The 19,726-nt window shown below is 36.1% G+C and overlaps 1 protein-coding gene across 1 annotated transcript in view; it reads left to right on the forward strand.

Annotated features, from left to right (window-relative positions):
* GPR155 (G protein-coupled receptor 155) overlaps positions 1-19,726 on the forward strand; it is a 42,972-nt gene that overhangs the window by 19,200 nt on the left and 4,046 nt on the right. Inside the window, exons 8-15 of the mRNA XM_081242979.1 lie at positions 3,146-3,230; positions 3,345-3,435; positions 4,960-5,170; positions 9,385-9,489; positions 12,087-12,223; positions 13,738-13,833; positions 16,363-16,427; positions 17,623-17,760. Coding sequence (XP_081099105.1) covers positions 3,146-3,230; positions 3,345-3,435; positions 4,960-5,170; positions 9,385-9,489; positions 12,087-12,223; positions 13,738-13,833; positions 16,363-16,427; positions 17,623-17,760 — 928 coding nt within the window. The remainder of the gene's footprint in view (positions 1-3,145; positions 3,231-3,344; positions 3,436-4,959; positions 5,171-9,384; positions 9,490-12,086; positions 12,224-13,737; positions 13,834-16,362; positions 16,428-17,622; positions 17,761-19,726) is intronic.

A 19,726-nucleotide genomic window follows, 5' to 3' on the forward strand; every position in this document is an offset into this window, starting at 1 on the left:
TCTGCAAAGCTGAGTTCTCTTCCCTAATCACTCTGTTTCTGCCTGGGCTCAGGTGATTTCCAGTCACATGTCCTTTTTCTTCAGGGTCTTGGGTTCTAGGCCACAGTCAGCACAGCTCCCCTTTGGAGCCATCAAGGGCGAAAGGCACTAGAAGCAGGTAGGGAAAGGAAAGAATGGGCAGAGAGGGATGAGGCATGTGAGTTGTGTTGCAGAGCTCACTATTAGAATCCAACTGAACTGAATGAAAAATTCTAGCTCTGCCTTAAGCAAATGACTTAACTTTTGCGGTCTCAGTTTCCTTATCTGTAAGCCTGGATTATCACACCTTACAGAGTTATTTTGAGAATTAAATGAAACATGGATGTTTATGCCTGGTACATGGTAGGCACTCAACAAATGTAACTATATTATTAAATAGAGGGAAGAGCAGTAATATGAGAAGGAGGAAAACAAGTGAACAAAAGGGTATGGAAAGAGAAGAATACCCAGTAAGAAAAACTATTTTTCATTTCAACTGGCCCCATAAAGGATATTCAAAATGTTTTAGCACATTGCTCTTTTGAAGTATAACATTTATTTGGGTGTGTACATTCTGGTATGTTTTTGAAGCATTCAGTCTGGCTGATTTGTATTCATACCACAAATGCAAACCTATAAAATGGCACATAAAAGGAAACTGTAGAATGGTAGCACTGGTTATAGACCCTGTTAGGAGGCAGGTGTCCGGAAGTGGCTGGGGGCGGGGCGGGGGGTGGAGAGGGACAGGCCTTTGATTTCATGCCTTCAGGATCAAAGTAGGACCCATCTCAGTCAACAGCCTTTTGAAGTGAAGCAACAATGTGGCGAGGAATTACAAAATGAATTCAGTGCAAACAGGAGAAGGTTTGTGCTTTTTAAAGGCAAGTACACCTTGCAAGGCGTAAGAGTTTTCACGAGCTGCCAAGTTAAAAGAGCCTGAATACTTTATTTCCAAATACAGATGAACCAACTTGATCTCTAATACTTAGGTTTATTAAGGTTAAATTTATAATGAGAATAAGAGAGCAGTATATAGATCAATCTGTCAAAAAGCCCCAAGTTTCTCTGATATCCTCTTCAAGCATGCATACCAAAATCTCTCCAAAGAAGCTGTTCTGAATTCCTTGACCTTGATGAAGAATAACCTTGAGATTATTGTGATATAACAGAATTTTAGACCTAAAAGGTCATTTTAAATCATCCTGTTCAGCCATTTTCAATTTACTCATTTGTAAACCATCCTCATGAATTTTGCCATATCTGCATACCACTTGTCCTTTCTTTCCACCTTAAAATTAACTCACTTTTTTTACTTTAATAAATTTAGCCTTATCTCAGTAAAATCCCAGGTTTCATGTGTTATTTAAAAATTTTTCAAGCACATGTTAAACACATAATTAGTCAAAAAATGTGCCCCCGTGCCACCTACAGTCACCGCACTTTCGGAAACACTGGTCTAGTTTAAATCTTTCATTTTGCAAATGGAGGAAAATAAGGCCCAAAGAGTTTAACTGATTCAGGCAAGAACTCTCACAGCTTTATCAGTGAGACATCAAGGCCTAGACTAAGCCTGTTCTTCATATGTCAATATTTTCACAAGGCACAAATGAAATGATAAACATTGGAATTTTAAAGAGTGCCCTCACTACTGTAACAGTTGGCACTCTTTTGTGATTGGTTACTTGCTTCCCTGGCACTTTAAAAACCTGAAACAATAGAGTGTGCAAATGCATTGGGAGGCGCACTGGTATTACAGTATCTCTTGAACTTGAGTACTGTGTGGGTCCTCTGTAAAGAAAAACAATTCTCAAGGATCTCAGTGTTGATTTGTATTATTTCTAGCACAGTGTTACTTAATCTGTATAATCTTAAATCTAGGTATGAATTCCTTATATACAGCTAATACACAATTTTAAAACCAAAGCAAATTCATAGATTAGATTTAAAGAAAACTATAAGCTCAGTAACTCTAATTAGCAAAATTAATTGACATGACAAAGGATCTTATTTTGCTAATCTGTGTAAAATGCAACTCATTTCTCTGGGTAGGGTTTTTTTGGTTTGGCCTGGCTTTACTTTGATGTGTGGGTTTATGACCTGGTTATCTTGCTGCTTTTCTCTTCTTCAAACTACCACAGAATGTTCATTTGGACTATGTGTTGTGATATTATTTGGCTTTCACTTGGCTCAAACTTCAGATAAAACCAGATGTAAGCCCTGAAATAATGAGACTGTACTTTGGTTGTAAGATGGTCATCCAGATGATTATCATTGCAAATAAACCAAAAAGACTTAACATTTCTCACAGAAATTTCCAGATCCCTATGGGTCCACAGATCTGAGTTTTAGAAACACTGACAGAGTTGAAGGACTTAACCTTCTGGCAGAAGGCTGGGTTTCTAGTCTTGCTCTGCCCTCTGCTGGCTGTGTGGCTTGGGCAAACCCTTGTTTACATATCTATAAAATGAAGGCATTAAAAAAAAAAAAGAAGAAGGCATTAATTTAAAACTGGTCCCTTCCAACCCTAAAGTTCTAAGCTTCTATAGCTATGTAGAATTTATTAAATAAGATGTTACTTCTATAAATAATTGGGTATAAGATATAAGGAAAGCTCTTGAAATATTTGTTTTAAAACATTTGTTTAAAACATTTGTTTTTGTATTAACTTTATATTATATTCGTATTAAGGTCCATCATTTAGACTTGGTGAATTTTCCCAAAACAAAACCTGTATAAGAATTGCCTGTACTTTCTTAGCACCAGCAAAGTGGGGATATTTTTATTTTTAGAATCGTTCTGTATCCAGTTAAAAAATTTTTTTTCCAAGTATACTTCGATTCCAAACACATCAGTCAAAAGAACAAAATGATTTGGGCTTTTGGAAAAAAATCCTCATGTATAAAACAAGAAGATTTCAGTAAAGAAGCAATGTAGGAGAGAAAACATGAATGATTCTGAATTAAGAAAACTTGCTTCAAAATATTGGGAAAAGCATTTATTTAGAAGGAGTGAATTCTAGGGCAAGAACTACAGACTACTATTGAAATAAGCTTGGTTAAAGTTCCATGAAGTCTGATCAACATTAAGAGTAATCACCTATCTTTCAATCTCTATTTTTTATTCTTAGGCCTTCTAGCGATTTCTTTGCTTCTTTTGAAAAAGAGAGAAAGTGTACAAATTCCTGTTGGAATCATCATAATATCTGGCTGGGGGTAAGTTGGTAGTTTTCTGTTTGCTTACATGTTCCCACATACACAGTTACTATTCATCCTCTCTTTTTTTCTCTCGCTCTTGTTTTCTCTCCCTCTAAACTCTTGCTATTATAGGATTCCTGCTCTCCTTGTTGGTATTCTTTTGATAACTGGAAAACATAATGGAGACACCATTGACTCAGCCTTCTTTTATGGAAAAGAGCAGGTGAGAAGAGTTTATTGACAGTTCTGTTCTTGAGAATGTCTCTTTTTAGCTTCTTAATGTGTTTTGCTATACTTAAATTAAAATTAATTTTGAAAGTCTATTCCAGTTTATTGCCTATCACACTGGTGATCCTATGTCACTTTGTTAACTCACACCAAAATGCAGTAGAGATTTTACATGTCTATAAGAAGGAAAATGAAATTGAAAAAAAAAGATTTCACATGTTTAAGTCTGTTTGTACCTAAGGATTTCCAAATATTTGAAACTTACTGGGTCTTCTTAAGCATACTTATGAATTATGTCTCCTTTATTGGAGGAAAGGGTGATTAATTTAAAGCCATTTAATAAGTTAGCAGTAATAATAAAAGCCAAGTTCTTGACCTCCAATTGTATCATACGTATAAATTTCAGAACAAAAAGTATTTGGGGAAAAAGTGTGCTTGAAAAGCTATTGAGTAGGAGGCTTCTGGGACCTGCTGAATCAGAATTTCCCAAGGATTTGTGTGTTTTTTTTTTAATTGAAGTATAGTTTTTTTTTTTTTTCTTTTTTTTTTTTTTTTTTTTTTTTTTTTTGCGGTATGTGGGCCTCTCACTGCTGTGGCCTCTCCCGTTGCGGAGCACAGGCTCCGGACGCGCAGGCCCAGCGGCCATGGCTCACGGGCCCAGCCGCTCCGCGGCATATGGGATCCTCCCAGACCGGGGCACGAACCCGTATCCCCTGCATCGGCAGGCGGACTCCCAACCATTGCGCCACCAGGGAGGCCCTGAAGTATAGTTTGATCTACAATATTACATTAGTTTCAAGTATATAACATAGTGATTCAATATTTTTATAGATTATACTCCATTTAAAGTTATTACAAAATAATGGCTCTATTTCCCTGTGCTGTACAATATATCCTTGTTGCTTATCTATTTATACGCAGTAGTTTGTATCTCTTAATTCCACATCCCTACCTTGCCCCTCCCAAAGACGTGTTTTTTAAGAACTTCCTAAAATGATTTTGATTTCTTACCCTTTTTTTTCTGTTTTGTAATTTTGAATTTTATTGGATTGTTGTGAGAATAAATAAGATTATACATGTAAATGACTTAGACTAGTGCTGGCATATAGTTAGTACTCAATAAGTATTAACTATAATTACTTATTTTTAGTATTATCACCATAACAAAGTTTCTAGTTGAAATACAGTTGAACTGTGTACTAAAGCAGGCAAAATCTTTGAAGTAAAGAAAAAGTCTATAAGTAATCATTTAGATTACTTGTAGAGGAAACCAAGGACATGATACATAGTGAAAGGAGCATCTGGAAATCTCATTTGATTACAAGCAAACCCTAATTTCTCTTCAAGTAACTTGCATTCCTTCCATACTCTTCCTCTTTTTTAAGAACTACTGTTGTAGAGCATTTATAGCTATGGAGATAATGCATTTTCAACCAAAAAAGTGCCCTTGACCTCATCTACTAAGATTTCAAGCTGGGACTGTGAAAAGTGGCCTAACATCTCTTTGCAACGTTGACAGATGATCATCACGGCAGTCACCCTGTTCTGCAGCATTGTGATAGCCAGCATATCACTCATGTGTATGTACCGCACCTCCCAAGCAGGACGCTATGAAGGTTTCGACCAGTCTCAAGACCACAAAGCAGCAGAGCCTGGAAGCACTGCTTTCGAGGACAGTCCAGTGCCGATAAATGAACCTGAACCTTTTACAAGTTCTATCCCAAAAACAAGTATGATCCTTAATTATAAAGAAACTCTTACATGCCTGTATAGCCTGTATCCTAAATGTTTTGTTTAAGGAAACTTCCTTGAACTATCTTGAATATCACAGGTATTTATGAAATGAGGAACTTGAATCATAGTCAATAATAGAAAGAGCTTGCAAGTTCATTTATTAGATTCTTGTTTATAAATCTTTTGTGAGGATAATCTTTTGTTAAATCCTAAGACTTCCTTGGTCCTGAGAGTTTAGAGAAGAGTAACAACTGAAGGAAGGCCCTTTCTAGGAAACTAAGCACTTATGTTTGTTAATTTAACAACATTGTATCAGGTAAGCACCATCAATAAAATGAACTAAAGAGGCTTGATTGAAGCAGGGTTAATGGTGAAAGTTGGGAGTTGGCAAACTACAGTGGGCCATCTGTTCCCGCATGTTTCAAGAGCTAAGAATAGCTTGTACACTTTTAAAGAGTTGAAGAAAAAATTTTAAAGGAGAAATATTTTATGACACTTGAAAGTTATATGAAATTTAAATTTCAGTGTCCATCACATGTTATTGGAACATAGCCATGCTCATTTATTTATATATTGCCTATGGATGCTTTCACGCTATATTGGTAGAGTTGAGTCGTTCAACAGAGATTCAATGGACTGCAAAGCCTAAAATATTTATTATCTGGCCCTTTATAGAAAATGTTCAGCAATCCTTGGTATAAGTGAAAATATGACCCTAACCAGTGACTTTGTTAATGTGTTAATGGTTATCGGGTTTGCTTCAATTCGTGAAGGGAACTCAGCAATAGAGTATGCATTTTGGATTCACTGGTGCTTGTGGAGATTTCATAGACATAGACCACTGTGCTAGGAAGTATAAATGATGGTACCTATTTTGCTTAGAGAGTGTGTGGAGTAGAGAGATGACTAATCTTAAAACTATTAGTTGTAAATAGCAATAAGTAAAGAAGAAAGAGCAAAAAGAAATCTCTTTTTAAAAAGAGACTTAAAAAAGCATTTTAACTAACTTAAAAGGAAGAAGATCCCACAAATCTTACTGTCTTACATTGCCTTCCTTCCTCTCTCCTGTCCTTCATCCCAAACTGGAAGTAGATGGCACAGGGGTTAGAAACACGGTTCTGGAGCCAGTCTGCCTGGGTTCAAATATGACTCTACAATTTACTATTATTTGGTCTTAGGCAAGTTCTCTGTGCCTTGGTTTCCATATTTAATGCTGCTAATACCTACTACATAGGACTGCGGGGTCCCACTACATAGGACTGTAGTTTGCCAACTAGTGATTTACATTAACCCTGCTTCAATCAGGCCTCCTTTACTTCATTTTATTGGTGGTGCTCACTAATTTCTTTGTCAGATCCTTTGTGATTATATCATCAGAATTTCATTCTTTTGAGTCCTCTTGACTATTTTCCCTTTTAAAACAGAAGTTCAAGGATTATGTGTATGCTTTCACTAAGATTTTAAAAGCCACTTTTCTGAAGTCTCGAGTACTTTTCTGATCATGCCCAGCATCCTTTCCTTCCTCGCTTTCTTTGTGTACTCTCACATTTATCCTATAAATCCATCTACTTTATGTTTTCAGACAGGGTGTAAAGACCACCACTCTCTACATCTTCTTCTCCTGCGAGTGTTTTAGAACTGGCCACCAAAGGCCTGCAAACATGTGTGGGGAGTCCTAAACTAAGTGTCTTAAGCCCGGAGACTTCTGCTGCTACATCTCTACTGTCCTTTAAAAATAGCAAATAAACAGTACCATAGATGTTCTTTAAATCCTGTCATCGTCATCTCTAGCAGGAAAACTAGCTTGCACCTTTTGTATAAATGGAGAGCCAGAAGACAGCTTTGGCTTTTCTCAATAGAAGACCTTCTGCAGTGTTTACACTTCCCTCTCCTCTTATCTCACTGCTTTATAATTGCTTTTTAAATTTTCAGTATAACCCACAAGAGTGTAAGTGCTGTGACTGACTTGCCCATCATTATAGCCTCAGCACCTAGCATGGTATCAGGCTTCCTCTACATGTTTAGTAATATGTGTTAAATGAATGGATAGATGCGTGGGTAGATAAGATGTGCCATGAGTTTCTGAAGCTACCCTGAAAACTCCTGTGGCAAAGCACTTGTTTATTTGCCTATTCACCCATGTTCCTAGGAAAAAGGTTTTTAAACCTGTCTGGTTATCTTCCTTCCCTAAAGCCTGCTCTCTTCTGCTTTGCTAGTAGTATTAACACATAACACATTAGATCCAGCCTGGCCTCCCCAAATCTCAGTAATCCAAAATAGTTCACTCCCTTCTGCTCCTCGCTACACATTTGTCAGAGACACATGATTTGCTTACACTCTAAGTGTGGAATTATAATTGAAAGGAAAATTAACCTATTTTAATATGAGAGCAAAGGTTCAGTTAATAAAAGAGAAGGCCATATCATCTCTCTTATATATGGAATCTTAAAAAAAAAAAAAGCTCATAGATTCTGAAAACAAGATTCGTGGTTGCCAGAGGCAGGGAGTAGAGGGTAGGAGAAATGGGCGAAGGGGGTCAAAGGGTAAAATTAAAAAGTAATAAATAAGTATGGTGTATTACTGAGCAACATACAAACATACATACACAAATGAGAAGGCTAATGGGGCACTTACATATCCTTCTTACATTTGAAGGGAAAAACTGCCATATGTGTGTGTTCCCTATACATATGTCATTGGAATGCGCTGGCTTTATATCTGTTTTCTTAACAATTTTATCTTAGTGAATTTAAGCCTTCAAATTTCTGAAGGTAAGAGGGCAGGGCCAGATGATTTCTGTATTTTCTTTTCGATTATTCTGTGGCATTGTTATCTTAAATTTAGAAAGACATTTGTAATAGCTTGTTATAGATTATAGTTTTTATACTTTGAAATCTTTTTTTGTTTTGTTTTTAAGAACACTACAGAAAAATTAAAGCACATTATCAATGAAAGCTTCAGCCTATGAATTATTCCTTTTTAGTACATTAAGTTTTAATACAGTTTATCACTGAAGTTATTCTATTATAATCCATGTCAAGGAGCACCGTGTCCATATATGTGAGAAATGTTTTAAAGGACACTGCATGCAGTTCTCTGACTATATAGAGGTAAAATTACAGCTCTATAGCAGATGTCTCAGTATGACTTCTGTAAACCAGTTTACCTATAAACCAGCAAGAGACTTTCAGCAGTATATATCTAAAAATAAAAAAAGAATACAACTGCTTTTACTGCATCGTCTAAACTAGTAGGAAACATGTTCTTGAAAGAAGTGAGTTTTGAGCTAAACTTAGAGGAGGAGAGGGTTTGGATGAAATCTATGTCAAACTAGGCCGGGAGACTCAAACGTGAAGTTTGTGGAGGACAACTAGAGAATTGTCCTGAAAGAAGGGAAGGGCCTTTGTTGAATAGTGGGAGTGGTTGGATAGGGGGAGGGGGCGGAGTCCTAGAGAGCTTTCAAATTCAGGCTAAGGAGTTTGAAATAGCTGCAGTTAGCAATAGAGCATTAGTGCATGTTTTCAAGGAGAGATGAAATCAAAGCTGTATTTTAGGAAAGTGGTCAAATTCTTATTTCCAAAAGCACAGTGGAAACTAATAAAACAGCATGGATAAAAACATTTTCCTTAAAAAAAAATTAATTAATTATGGGAATTCCCTGACGGTCCAAAAAAAGATATCAGCTGGAGAACAAACAAACAAAAACATTTTCCTTGTCTCATACAAAGAAGAGACAATATGTAAAAGACTGATCCTTAGTCTGTCACTCTTTAAATGTTAGCTTCTGTATAAGCACATTTGAATACTTTTTTTTTTTTTTTTTTTTTTTTTTTGCGGTACGCGGGCCTCTCACTGTTGTGGCCTCTCCCGTTGCGGAGCACAGGCTCCGGACGCGCAGGCTCAGTGGCCGTGGCTCACAGGCCCAGCCGCTCCGCAGCATGTGGGATCCTCCCGGACTGGGCACGAACCCACGTCCCCCGCATCAGCAGGCGGACTCTCAACCACTGCGCCACCAGGGAAGCCCCTGAATACTTTTTGATAGATACCCATACAATGTGGCTGTATGGAAAATTTGTGTGTGTGTATGAATGAGTTTGGTTTTGTTTTGTTTTGTTTTGGGAGGTTTGGTTTGTTTTACTTGGCATCTCTTCATGTTGTCCATTCCTGTTGTGCTTGGACTCTCCCCTCACATGTTATTTTGTCTATATAGGTTGCTGCTCCTGCTCCATGGGAAATGGTGAATTATGCTGCCCATCCACAGAACCAGTAGCAAACATAAGCACCAGTGGGTATGTGACTCCCTCGTTTGAGGAAAGTAAGTGCCTCTGGCAGGGAGCTCAGCTCGGTGCTCTGTGACGACCTAGATGTGTGGGATGGGGTGGGTAGGAGGGAGGTCCAAGAGGGAGGGGATGTATATATACATATAGCTGATTCACTTCATTGTACAGCAGAGACTAACACATCATTGTAAAGCAATTATACTCCAATAAAAAATAATAAAAATATGTATAAAAAAGAAGAAAGAAAGAAAAGTAAGTGCATCTGGGCTATGAGGATGGGCCTAAGGAACAAAAGATTCCTTATTCTTATGCCTTAAAAGAACTCTATATAGAATTTCTATAGAAGCTACTGTTTGAGAATATTCTCAAAGAAAGTACAAATAGTATAATAATTGTGCATAGATAGGGTACTGATTTTTAATTTGTGTGGAAAGTTTCCAATAAATTTAACCCAAGTGATAATTCCAAGAAGTTTTCCCTAAGGACCATTATTTTTTGGGGGCTCTTGTTTTAGAAGCTGAGACTTTTCCCCCACTCCATTCCCTCAGGGCCAGGACTAATTAGTTAGTGCTTAATTACATTTTGAATCCATGTGCTTTAAAATATGCCCTTTCTTATAAAATAAGAAAAATCTTTACAAGTAATAACCTTTTGGCATATAGACTAAGAGACTAAATCACATTTATGGTCTGAATTTCAAATTATTTAAGGCAACTGAATACATTTATGTGAAATTGCAATGTACCTTCAGTTGATCATGCTTATTTTTAATCAAAGTAGAAAGGGAAACCCTAAAAAGTCCTCTTTATGATGGAGCGTATGTCAACTGTTTTGCTATCATTATGTTTTTATATAAGAAATGTTGTGAGGATTATAAGAAATGATGTGTGCAAATCACTTAGCACAGTGAGTGGTATACAAACTAAATGCTTATTAAACATAGTAGCAGCAGCAGTAGTTGTTGTTATTATTCAGGTGGGATTTATACTTGACTGCTGTCTGCTGGCTAGGAATGAATCTTAAATAGTAGAATTCATATTTCCACAGAAAGAAGTAAAAATACATCAGATATTGAGCCTTCACTGGCTTTCAATAGGAAACCCCTCTTGGCACTCAGTTACATGTGTTTCAAGTTTTGTGTGCCCCTTTTCTAAAATTCTTTACATCAGAATTCCCAAGGGTTTGCTCCTTGCTTTTTCTTCCCTATACAATATACCTAATAGTAAAGTCCGTTAGCAAACTCAACATGTGATTTGATTCAACAACTTTTTTTACCCCCCCCAAAATCCCCTTACAATTTGCTTATCTATCATTTCTCCATTAATAATGCTGATTCCTGAAAAATTTTTTTAATTATAGGGGCTTCTTAGATTTTGTGATATTTTACAAAAATTATATAGAATGAGAGCCATCATATAAGGACTTCATCTGCCCACATAATTTAGTACCATTCCTAAGCCTGAAATAAAGTCTAAAGGAAATCAAACCATGGACAAATGAGAATTTTTAGAGTTTAACAATTTTTAGAGTTTAATTCCTTGTCGCCAAAACACTGACACACCACAAAGGCAAAATAAATATCGCAATGTGTAAAAAAGGCAAATAAAAGATAGTAAAATTTATTTTTATCCATTTTTATAATACTTCTACATAATGTTTTAAGACCAGGTTTATTATATATACTGCTAGAATTTTTCTACACCAATATGTACCCAAATAATTGATATAAAATAGGATCATACTACAGAAACTGTTTGGCGGCCTAGTTTCCTTTTACTTTTTACTTTTAACCTACTTTTATTGTGAATATTCACCTATGCCATTAGCTATTGTGCCAGACCATATTTAATGATTGTATATGTTCTTTTCTAAGAAGAGGCTTTAGGAGATATAAATTTTTGTTCGCTTAAAGGTAAGAGCTGTAAAGTTGTGTTTTTTCATCTCTGACTTTTTGTAATAAGACTGTATGTTAGACTAGCATCGATTTTGTAAACATGTTTTCCCCTGCATTTGATGCCTTAGAGGTAGTGGAGCTGAGGTGGGAGAATAAAGGTTTCTTGTGAAAGGCCCCTCACTTCTCTTTTAGGCCAGAGAAGAGTCATGTTGTGATTTGGACTTGGTTCCATAGGCGAACAGAACAAAGTGTATAATATTTTTTGTTTGGTTCCTTAAAGGTCTTTTCTAAGGCACATATTAAACTCTTTAATGAAAGGCAAGTGGTGGTAGTAAGTTTGTTTTGCTCTTAGCCAACATAGGGTATTCGTGACCTGTTTACACCAAGGTGTAGAGTTTTACATTTTTACCATATTACCCCAAGGTGTAGATTTATCACAGGTGAAACTTGAGTTATTAATTTAGCCTTAAAATAGTGTGTGTGTGTGTGTTACATTGTTAAATAATGTAGAAGAGAACTATTGCGTACTACTTGTATTTTTGGGGGATAAGAAGATTCTACAAGTAGAACTCTCCTAAAACAACATGAAGGAGACTTCCTTGGATTTCAACTAAAATAAAATACTGATTCTGAGCTGAATGTGCCTATGTGGTGGTTTGTTTAGGAAGTCATTATGAATTTAAAATGCATTCAGATAAAAAGCTCTGATTACAAATTATTGTACTTACTGTTTTGTAGATGAACATTGTGTGAGTCGCTGTAACTCCCAGAGCTGCATATTAGTCCAGGAAGAGGAGCAGTATCTACAGAGTGGAGACCAGCAACTGACTCGACATGTGTTTTTGTGTTTACTTCTCATTATTGGCCTGTTTGCTGTAAATGTTTCTTCTGATTTTGTTTTGGGGCCATTTCTTTAAATGTTTGGCAAAGGTTTTTTTCAGGCATCTGGAGAAACTTAGTTGCTCCTTCACAGGGGGGTGGCAGTTCCGACCATCTGAATCCTAATCTTGAGCTAAATGTTTTTTTGGGGAAAAGAGAATGAATAATTCACATTACTCTGTTGCCTAAGTGCTTCAATGGCTTATTTTGCTTAGAATACTTACTCATCCTATGCCTTGAACCTAGAATTTGGGGTAAAACCAGGCATCTCCATGATGTGTACAGAACCACTTACCTCTAACATATTCCTTGACTGACTTCTGTGGATAAATGACTACATGGTCTCTCAGAAGATAGTCCTCAGATAAATAAACTTTTAGAAATAATTTTACATTATGAAAATAACATAACCACTTCATACAATGGATACTTACAAAACAGAGAAAAGAGGAAAAATATCAATCCTACTACTGCCTTCTCTTTTTTAATACATTTTTCATGGTTCTAATAATACATTCAGATTTATGTCCTGCTTTGTGACTTATGTCAAGCATTTTCATGTTGCTGCAAAGTGTTCATAACCATTACTTTAAATGGCTCCTCAATAAACCATAGAGGAGAAGCATTATAATTCACTCAACCACTTCCTTATGGATCTATGGATCATTCCTAGTTTTTCAGAATGCTCTAATAAACATCTCCATGAAATATATTTCCTTATGATAGATTCTCAAAGTTGGGAAGCCTGGATCAAAGAGTATAAATATTTTTGTGCCTTTGGATGCATTCTACTAAGTTGTTTTCCAAAGGAGTAGTATACGTTTGTAAAGTACTCTCACCAACATTGAATATTATAAATTTTTTATTTGATAATTTTATAAGTGAAATATAGCACTTCATTTTTTAAATGCATTTCTTTGATTACTAAAGGGTTTTTTTAAAAATTAGTTCTATGTCCTCTTTAGTGAATTACCAGTTATTATATACTTCTTCGTGATAGTTCAAGTGTAACTTGCCTAGCGATGGGAGATGGACCATATAACCCATGAAGAAACCCCCTTACCCTTTCCAAACTGGGATGCTCATTACATAGAATCATATCAGCCAGCACCATTTTAACTGCTGTTTAAGAACAAAAATCAAAAAGTAAGAAATGCAGCCAAGAATAGCTGCTCGGTGATGTGATTGTTTTCACTGTAAAACTAATTTTAAAATCAGACCTGTCTTCGGCTAGTCGAAGTCCTGATGTATTATGTAAGCTTCTGTATTATGGCTCATGTCTTCTTGCTTCAACTCTGATCAGAATAGATGCTGCTTGAATGACATCTGTCAAGAAGAGAGGTTGAAACCTCTTGTTTGAAAGACAAAGTGTCTATATTCTCTTGGTGTTTTTCCCTTTAGTCCTTTTCTTCCTAATTATTAAGTAGATAAGTTATTGTGCTATGTTCTGGATAGACAGAAATGATCAGCTTGTTTCATTTTAAAGTACTATTTTCTCCTTCCTTTACAGAATCTTTCCAGTTGTTTATGGTGGCTATTCAACCAAGAGCCTGGGAGACTATATGTTGAGTTACAGTTTTTCTGTGCTGTGTTTAACTTTGGCCAGGTATTTATTTACTGAGAACTTTGAGGGGTTTTTGTTTTCCTGGATGGTTTGATGGTGGTGGTGGTGGGGGATGGTACGGATTTTGTTGTTTTCTTTTAAATCAATAGGGTTTAGTTTGTTTGCCAGCTGCTGGTATGCGTGACAGCTGACAGCTGCTGCCTATCTCCTAGTAGAGATGAATTATTATATTGGTTAAAGTCATCAGAATGCACACTGAGTGTTTCAATCAGAAATACCAAATAGTTTTTTGCTTTGGTTTTGAGATAAAGAATGATAATTTAGCAGGGACAAGATGTTCCAAGTTCTTTTTAAACTTTGTTGTGGCCTTAATAAGTTACTTTGGGAAAATGACTTAACTTCTCTGAGCCTTTACTTTAGCAACTTATTTTAATGCACATCATTTCATTTACATTTTGATGTTTCTTGAACTATAGGTACTTAAATCCTTTAAAAAAAATCATGCAGTATATAAATAAAATTTGATCAGGGATAGTAGATACCATTCCTTGAGAGTTTACTATATGCCAAACATTTTAAAGCATTTTACATTAATTATTTCATTTAAACATCACAAGAATATCTGCAAAGTAGACTTGTCACCCCCAGTTTAAAAATTAGAAATTAAAATTCCATGAAGAACTAATATGATAGGTGCTGTTGTCTTTGTTTATGTCACTATTAAAATGGATATTTAAGGGTAAATGATATTTTAGATATTGGGAAAATATTTTGATGTGAAAATTAAAAATTTTTATTGTCTTCAATCCCTTTTTTTTTTTTTGATGTGCACCATTTTTTTTAAAGTCTTTATTGAATTTGTTACAATATTGCTTCTGTTCCATGTCTTGGTCCCTTGGCCATGAAGCATGTGGGATCCTAGCTCCCAGACCAGGGATCAAGCGTGCACTCCCTACGTTGGAAGGCGAAGTCTTAACCACATCCCTTACTTTTTAATTAGAGAATTTTAGTCCCAAGATTAAGTATCAGGTTGAAAAAAATACAGTACTTGAAATCATTGCGCTTGCCTATCAAACCTGAAATAATTGGCCATGTGAGTTAGTTAACATATCAGTAGACGCTCTTGCAAGTTTTTGCCTAACGTTAATTTCTTGAAATATTTCCAGTTTGCTTTGCCTTTATTATGGGAGCAAAAATGGCTATATTTAGACAGACAAGTGACCTATCAGTTTATTATAGACAGACATGAGCATCCCAGGGCTACTTGGTGCCCACTTCACTCTGTGATACTGTTCAAGATTTGATTTTGTACCCAAGAACTATAAAATACTAGGTTGAAAATCTTAGTCTTACTCAGCATTTTGCATTCAGAAAGCCCACTCCAAGCTGAGCCATCCCAGGACTAGGACTGACAAAGCTTCACAAACAGAAGCTAATGCCAGGAATGTTGCATTTGAAATATTGTCCCCACAGCTTATGGCTGAAGTGCTTCAAAGGAGGGAGACAGATACAAAACCTGCTCCCATTCCATTTTTCTCTTGGGGAGTTGTGGTAGTAAGATCATTCCCTTTAGGTGGTTTATAATTTGAGGTGAAGACAGGTAGGTCCTTCATGTCATTGCATTTTCCATCCCACCCACACCAACCTGCTCTAAAATCCTTACCCCACTGTGCCTGACAGATGGCAGTTCCCAGCCTCCCATCTCCCCAAGGCAGTCCTGATTGTCCTGATACGTGGTTAATATCTGGTGCTAGTTTGCCTCATCACTCCCAAATTCTTGAAACCCTTTCCCTAAACACTAGCCAATTTCATTTCACATACATTTTTTTCAGTTACTTCATTATAATCAGAACATATAGCACTTGTTAACTCTATAATTTCTGAAGTTTTAACAGAAGAATAATAAAGAAGTACTTAAGCATAATGGGAGATATTTTCTTTTTAGAAAGGGGAAAAAAGTCATATAGCCCTTAAATGTTTTCATTTTTCTCCAGTAAGCTAGCTTGCCAATGTGGTTGTTCAGCACTCACTTTTTTCACCCATTATAATTAGTAGGAAAGATGATTGGGAAGAGGTAGCCAAGGACCATACAATCATCCCTCAGTATCCGAGGGGGACTGGTTCCAGGACACCCCTCAGGTACTAAAATCCATGGATACTCAAGTCCTTCATATAAAATGGCACAGTATTTGCATATGACCTATGCATGTCCTCCTGTATATTTTAAATCATCTCTAGGTTAGTTACATCACCTTAATTGCTATGTAAATATTGCCAGTATGCGGCAAATTCAAGTTTTGCTTTTTGGAACTTTCTGGAATTTCTTTCCCAAATGTTTTCAATCCACGGTAGGTTAAATCCATGGATGTGGAATCTGTGGATACAGAGGATTGACTGTACCTGCCATCAGGCACTGAACTTTAGAGGGCCTACCTGTGTGTTCTATTTAAAATGTTGCCCTAATCACTAGAGGTTTACTTCCCCAAGCACTAAATATATTGGCTTCCATCATTTCTCTGTCTTAAAATTTATTTTAGAACTCATAAAATACAACTCTTTTTTCTTCCATAGGGATTTATTTCCTTTGGCATCTTTGGATTGGACAAACATTTAATCATCCTACCTTTCAAAAGAAGGTACTTTTAGTTTCGAAATAAAGCTATAACTGTAAAGGTGATGACAAAGCCATTCTATTAAGATACTTATATTTTTAAACCTTTAGAAACTACTAGGAAACCACAGAAAGGTTATCTGTTGATTCACATATTTGTTGTAAATAATTGCAGAGAAAATGACAGAAGAGCTGTCATTAATCCAACATTTTAATTTGTATTTTAACAAGAATTGATGGATACTGACTTCTATCTATGCCATTAACTACATAAAGTAAAATGAAACTTGAAAACGTATTTAGAAATGGAAATAGTAGGTGATGTGCCCCCAAAGGTCTATATTTGGTTGTCTTTCTCGTTTGACAACAGGATTTCTCTTTCTGTCAAACCGACAATTTATAGAAAACTCAAGTTTTCTTCTTTCTAAATTTCAATTTTTTTAATTAACTTGGTGAGGAGTTCCTTTGAATTCAGATCAGGGATTTCTTTATGAAAAATAATTAAATGAGAACACTTCACCTTGGGGGTGGGAGAAAGTGGCGGAGGTAGAGGGGTGAATCCGTACTTCCTCGTTTGTTTTCAAAGTCAAAATTAGTAGAAACTAGAAGTGCTAGTGGAATTTATCCTACTGCCTATATAAAAAGTGCCCAGTAAATGGTCCCTGTTCCTCCTTCTCTTTTTTCCATCATCATTAAAATATAGTTGCTAGGGTCACAGTCCTTTCATGAAAGAAGAAAAGCGTAATAGGAAAGTCACTGCACTTAGTTATTAGCTTTATAATGTTGATTGGTTAAAAGAGTCAACAGATCTATTGTCTGGGCTGGCAAAACAGAATTGTTTTGTACTCCAGGTCCCACTGCTTGTCTCTCTGGTAGCGAAATTGGAAAATGATTAAATAATATGCTTGATCTCTGTACGTTATTTTTGCGTTTTAAAACAGTAGAATGTAGAATGAGAAACTTCATTTTTTGGTAGTTACTGAAATGGGTCCAACATGTCTGGAGGGTTTATAAAATGTTCAAGTCCCCCACCCCAGCCACCAAATGCAGGTTAAATATGTTTCTGCTTCAGAGACTAAGGATGTCTGGGTGTTGTAGATGACAGCTGTGGTGAGTGACAGTTTTGGAACAGCCATGTTGATGGGGTGATAAGCAAGAAGGGGCTCTCTCTCAGGGCTTTTCTTTCCTTAAAAATTGCATCCTTAAATTTTGGTTTTTAGACTTGAATTCCTATGGAACAATAAAGAAACAGCAGAAAATAGGGATTCTTCTGTTCCTGAGGAAATAAAAATGACCTGTCAACAGTTTATCCATTATCACCGTGACCTCTGTATCCAAAAAATTGTGAAGGAAAGAAGGTAAGTACAGCTTCTAGATAATTATATTTTAGATGATTAATTTTGGTTTGTAATAAGCTAAGTAATGTGCTTGTGACTAACTTTATTATTGTTATTTTCAATAACACATATACACATAAAAGTTAAAATAGCTATGGGTCAGTTTATAGTTTAAGAAACAGCATATATAAGAGCCGTAACACTTTGATCTTTACATTTTTAAATGCCATATAACTTCTGATTTCCATGTAAAACATGAAAACTTTAGAATGAACCAAAATGTAGCAGAATATGAACATTCACTTCATGTTGGCCATTAGTACCTCTCAAAAACCTTTGAGATACATTGTATTTAGAAGTGATTTTATATTCCCCATCTCCTAGGGGTATGCTAGTAATATGCTATTTCACATTACTAATGATATTGTTAAGAAAATGAAATGAAATTTCTATCTCTGAATTAATTCTGCTGCTTACTTTTCACCTCAAGTCCTAATCTTCAGTAGGTGACAGCATATTTATTCTCCTAATCCTGTATGGAGTGTACAGCAGGAAAAGAATAAACACATGTTTTAGTGCCAATATGTTTGGTTGTCAAAAAAAGAGAAAAAACCAAAACATGATATTAAGAATACTTTTATGTCTATAACTGAAAAATTGAAAATTTATGAAAATTACCATTCAGGATATTTACAAATATTATGCCACTATATTTCATTATAACTGGAGATAGCCTGGTATAGCTCGTGGAAAGGGGACTCACTGGGTGGGGACTAATACTAGAACTCAGTTACTGGATCTGCCACTTATTAGCTCTGTGACATTGGGCAAGTTTCAGTCTCCAAACCTTAGTTTTCCTCTTCTTTAAAATACCTGGCTCTTGGGGTTGTTTGCCTTATATAACAAAGTCTATATGACGTGCCTAGCCCAGTTTCTGGAAATGGTAAGCTATGAAAAAAGGTAGTTTCCTACCCTTAAAGGCCCAAACACAATTATTTCAAAGTACCATCTATGGATAGTTTTAACAATTTAAAATTGATTTTTAAAATTTAAAAAAAAGGAACTCTGTGTTACCTCCTCCAGGCCCACTGTGATTGCCGACTGGCATAGCTCTTTGCCATTTGCAGCGCTGTCAGGCTGCCTCCGTCCCAGATGGCAAATGGGCACAGGCTGGTGATGGTACTGCTCTGCATCCTGCATAGTGGCTAATCCTTTGCCACTCTGCACAACTCCATGGGCTGTGGTTGTAGCTGCCTGATCAGTCATCAGGAAGCAAATATTAATCAGTTGGTGTCTGGATTAGAAGGTGTAGGGCTATAAATTTAAAATCAACAAGGAGGAAAAAGGCTCAGACTCTGGGTGTAACATTCAGGCTTTTGTTTAAAGTGATGTTTGTAGTTGCAAAGCATAAATTAAGATATCCTATTACTAAGTAAAATACTGATGTTACAATATTGTGATTTTGTGTACTTGAGAAATTTTTTCATGTATATTAACCTCTTTTCTAATTTTTATATGAAACGCTAATGTACATTCATTTGTGGTTAAATGCTTTAAAATTTTTGTCACCTATTTCTCATTTCATCCTGATATTCATCCACTGTTTCCTATTGTCAAGCACTTTAGGTTTTGCAGCTTAACTAATGCTTGTGAACAGATTCATGTTGTCTATTGCATACTTGTATAAAAATGAACAGAATCTACTTAGTTTGTTTACATTTCTTTTTCCCTTGTTTTTTCGTTCATACCTGAGGCACCCTCACATTTGCATTAGGAAGACAAATTTTAAATAATTAAGAAGCAGATTTATTTTCAAAAGTTTTTAATCTGAGGAATCTGGAATTTCCCTGGCAGTCCAGTGATGAAGACTCCACACTGGGGCTTCCCTGGTGGTGCAATGGTTAAGAATCCGCCTGCCAATGCAGGGGACACGGGTTTGAGCCCTGGTCCGGGAAGATCCCACATGCCACGGAGCAACTAAGCCTGT

Source organism: Mesoplodon bidens, assembly GCF_964165515.1.
Source record: "Mesoplodon bidens genome assembly, chromosome: 8".
Classification (NCBI taxonomy): domain Eukaryota; kingdom Metazoa; phylum Chordata; class Mammalia; order Artiodactyla; family Ziphiidae; genus Mesoplodon; species Mesoplodon bidens.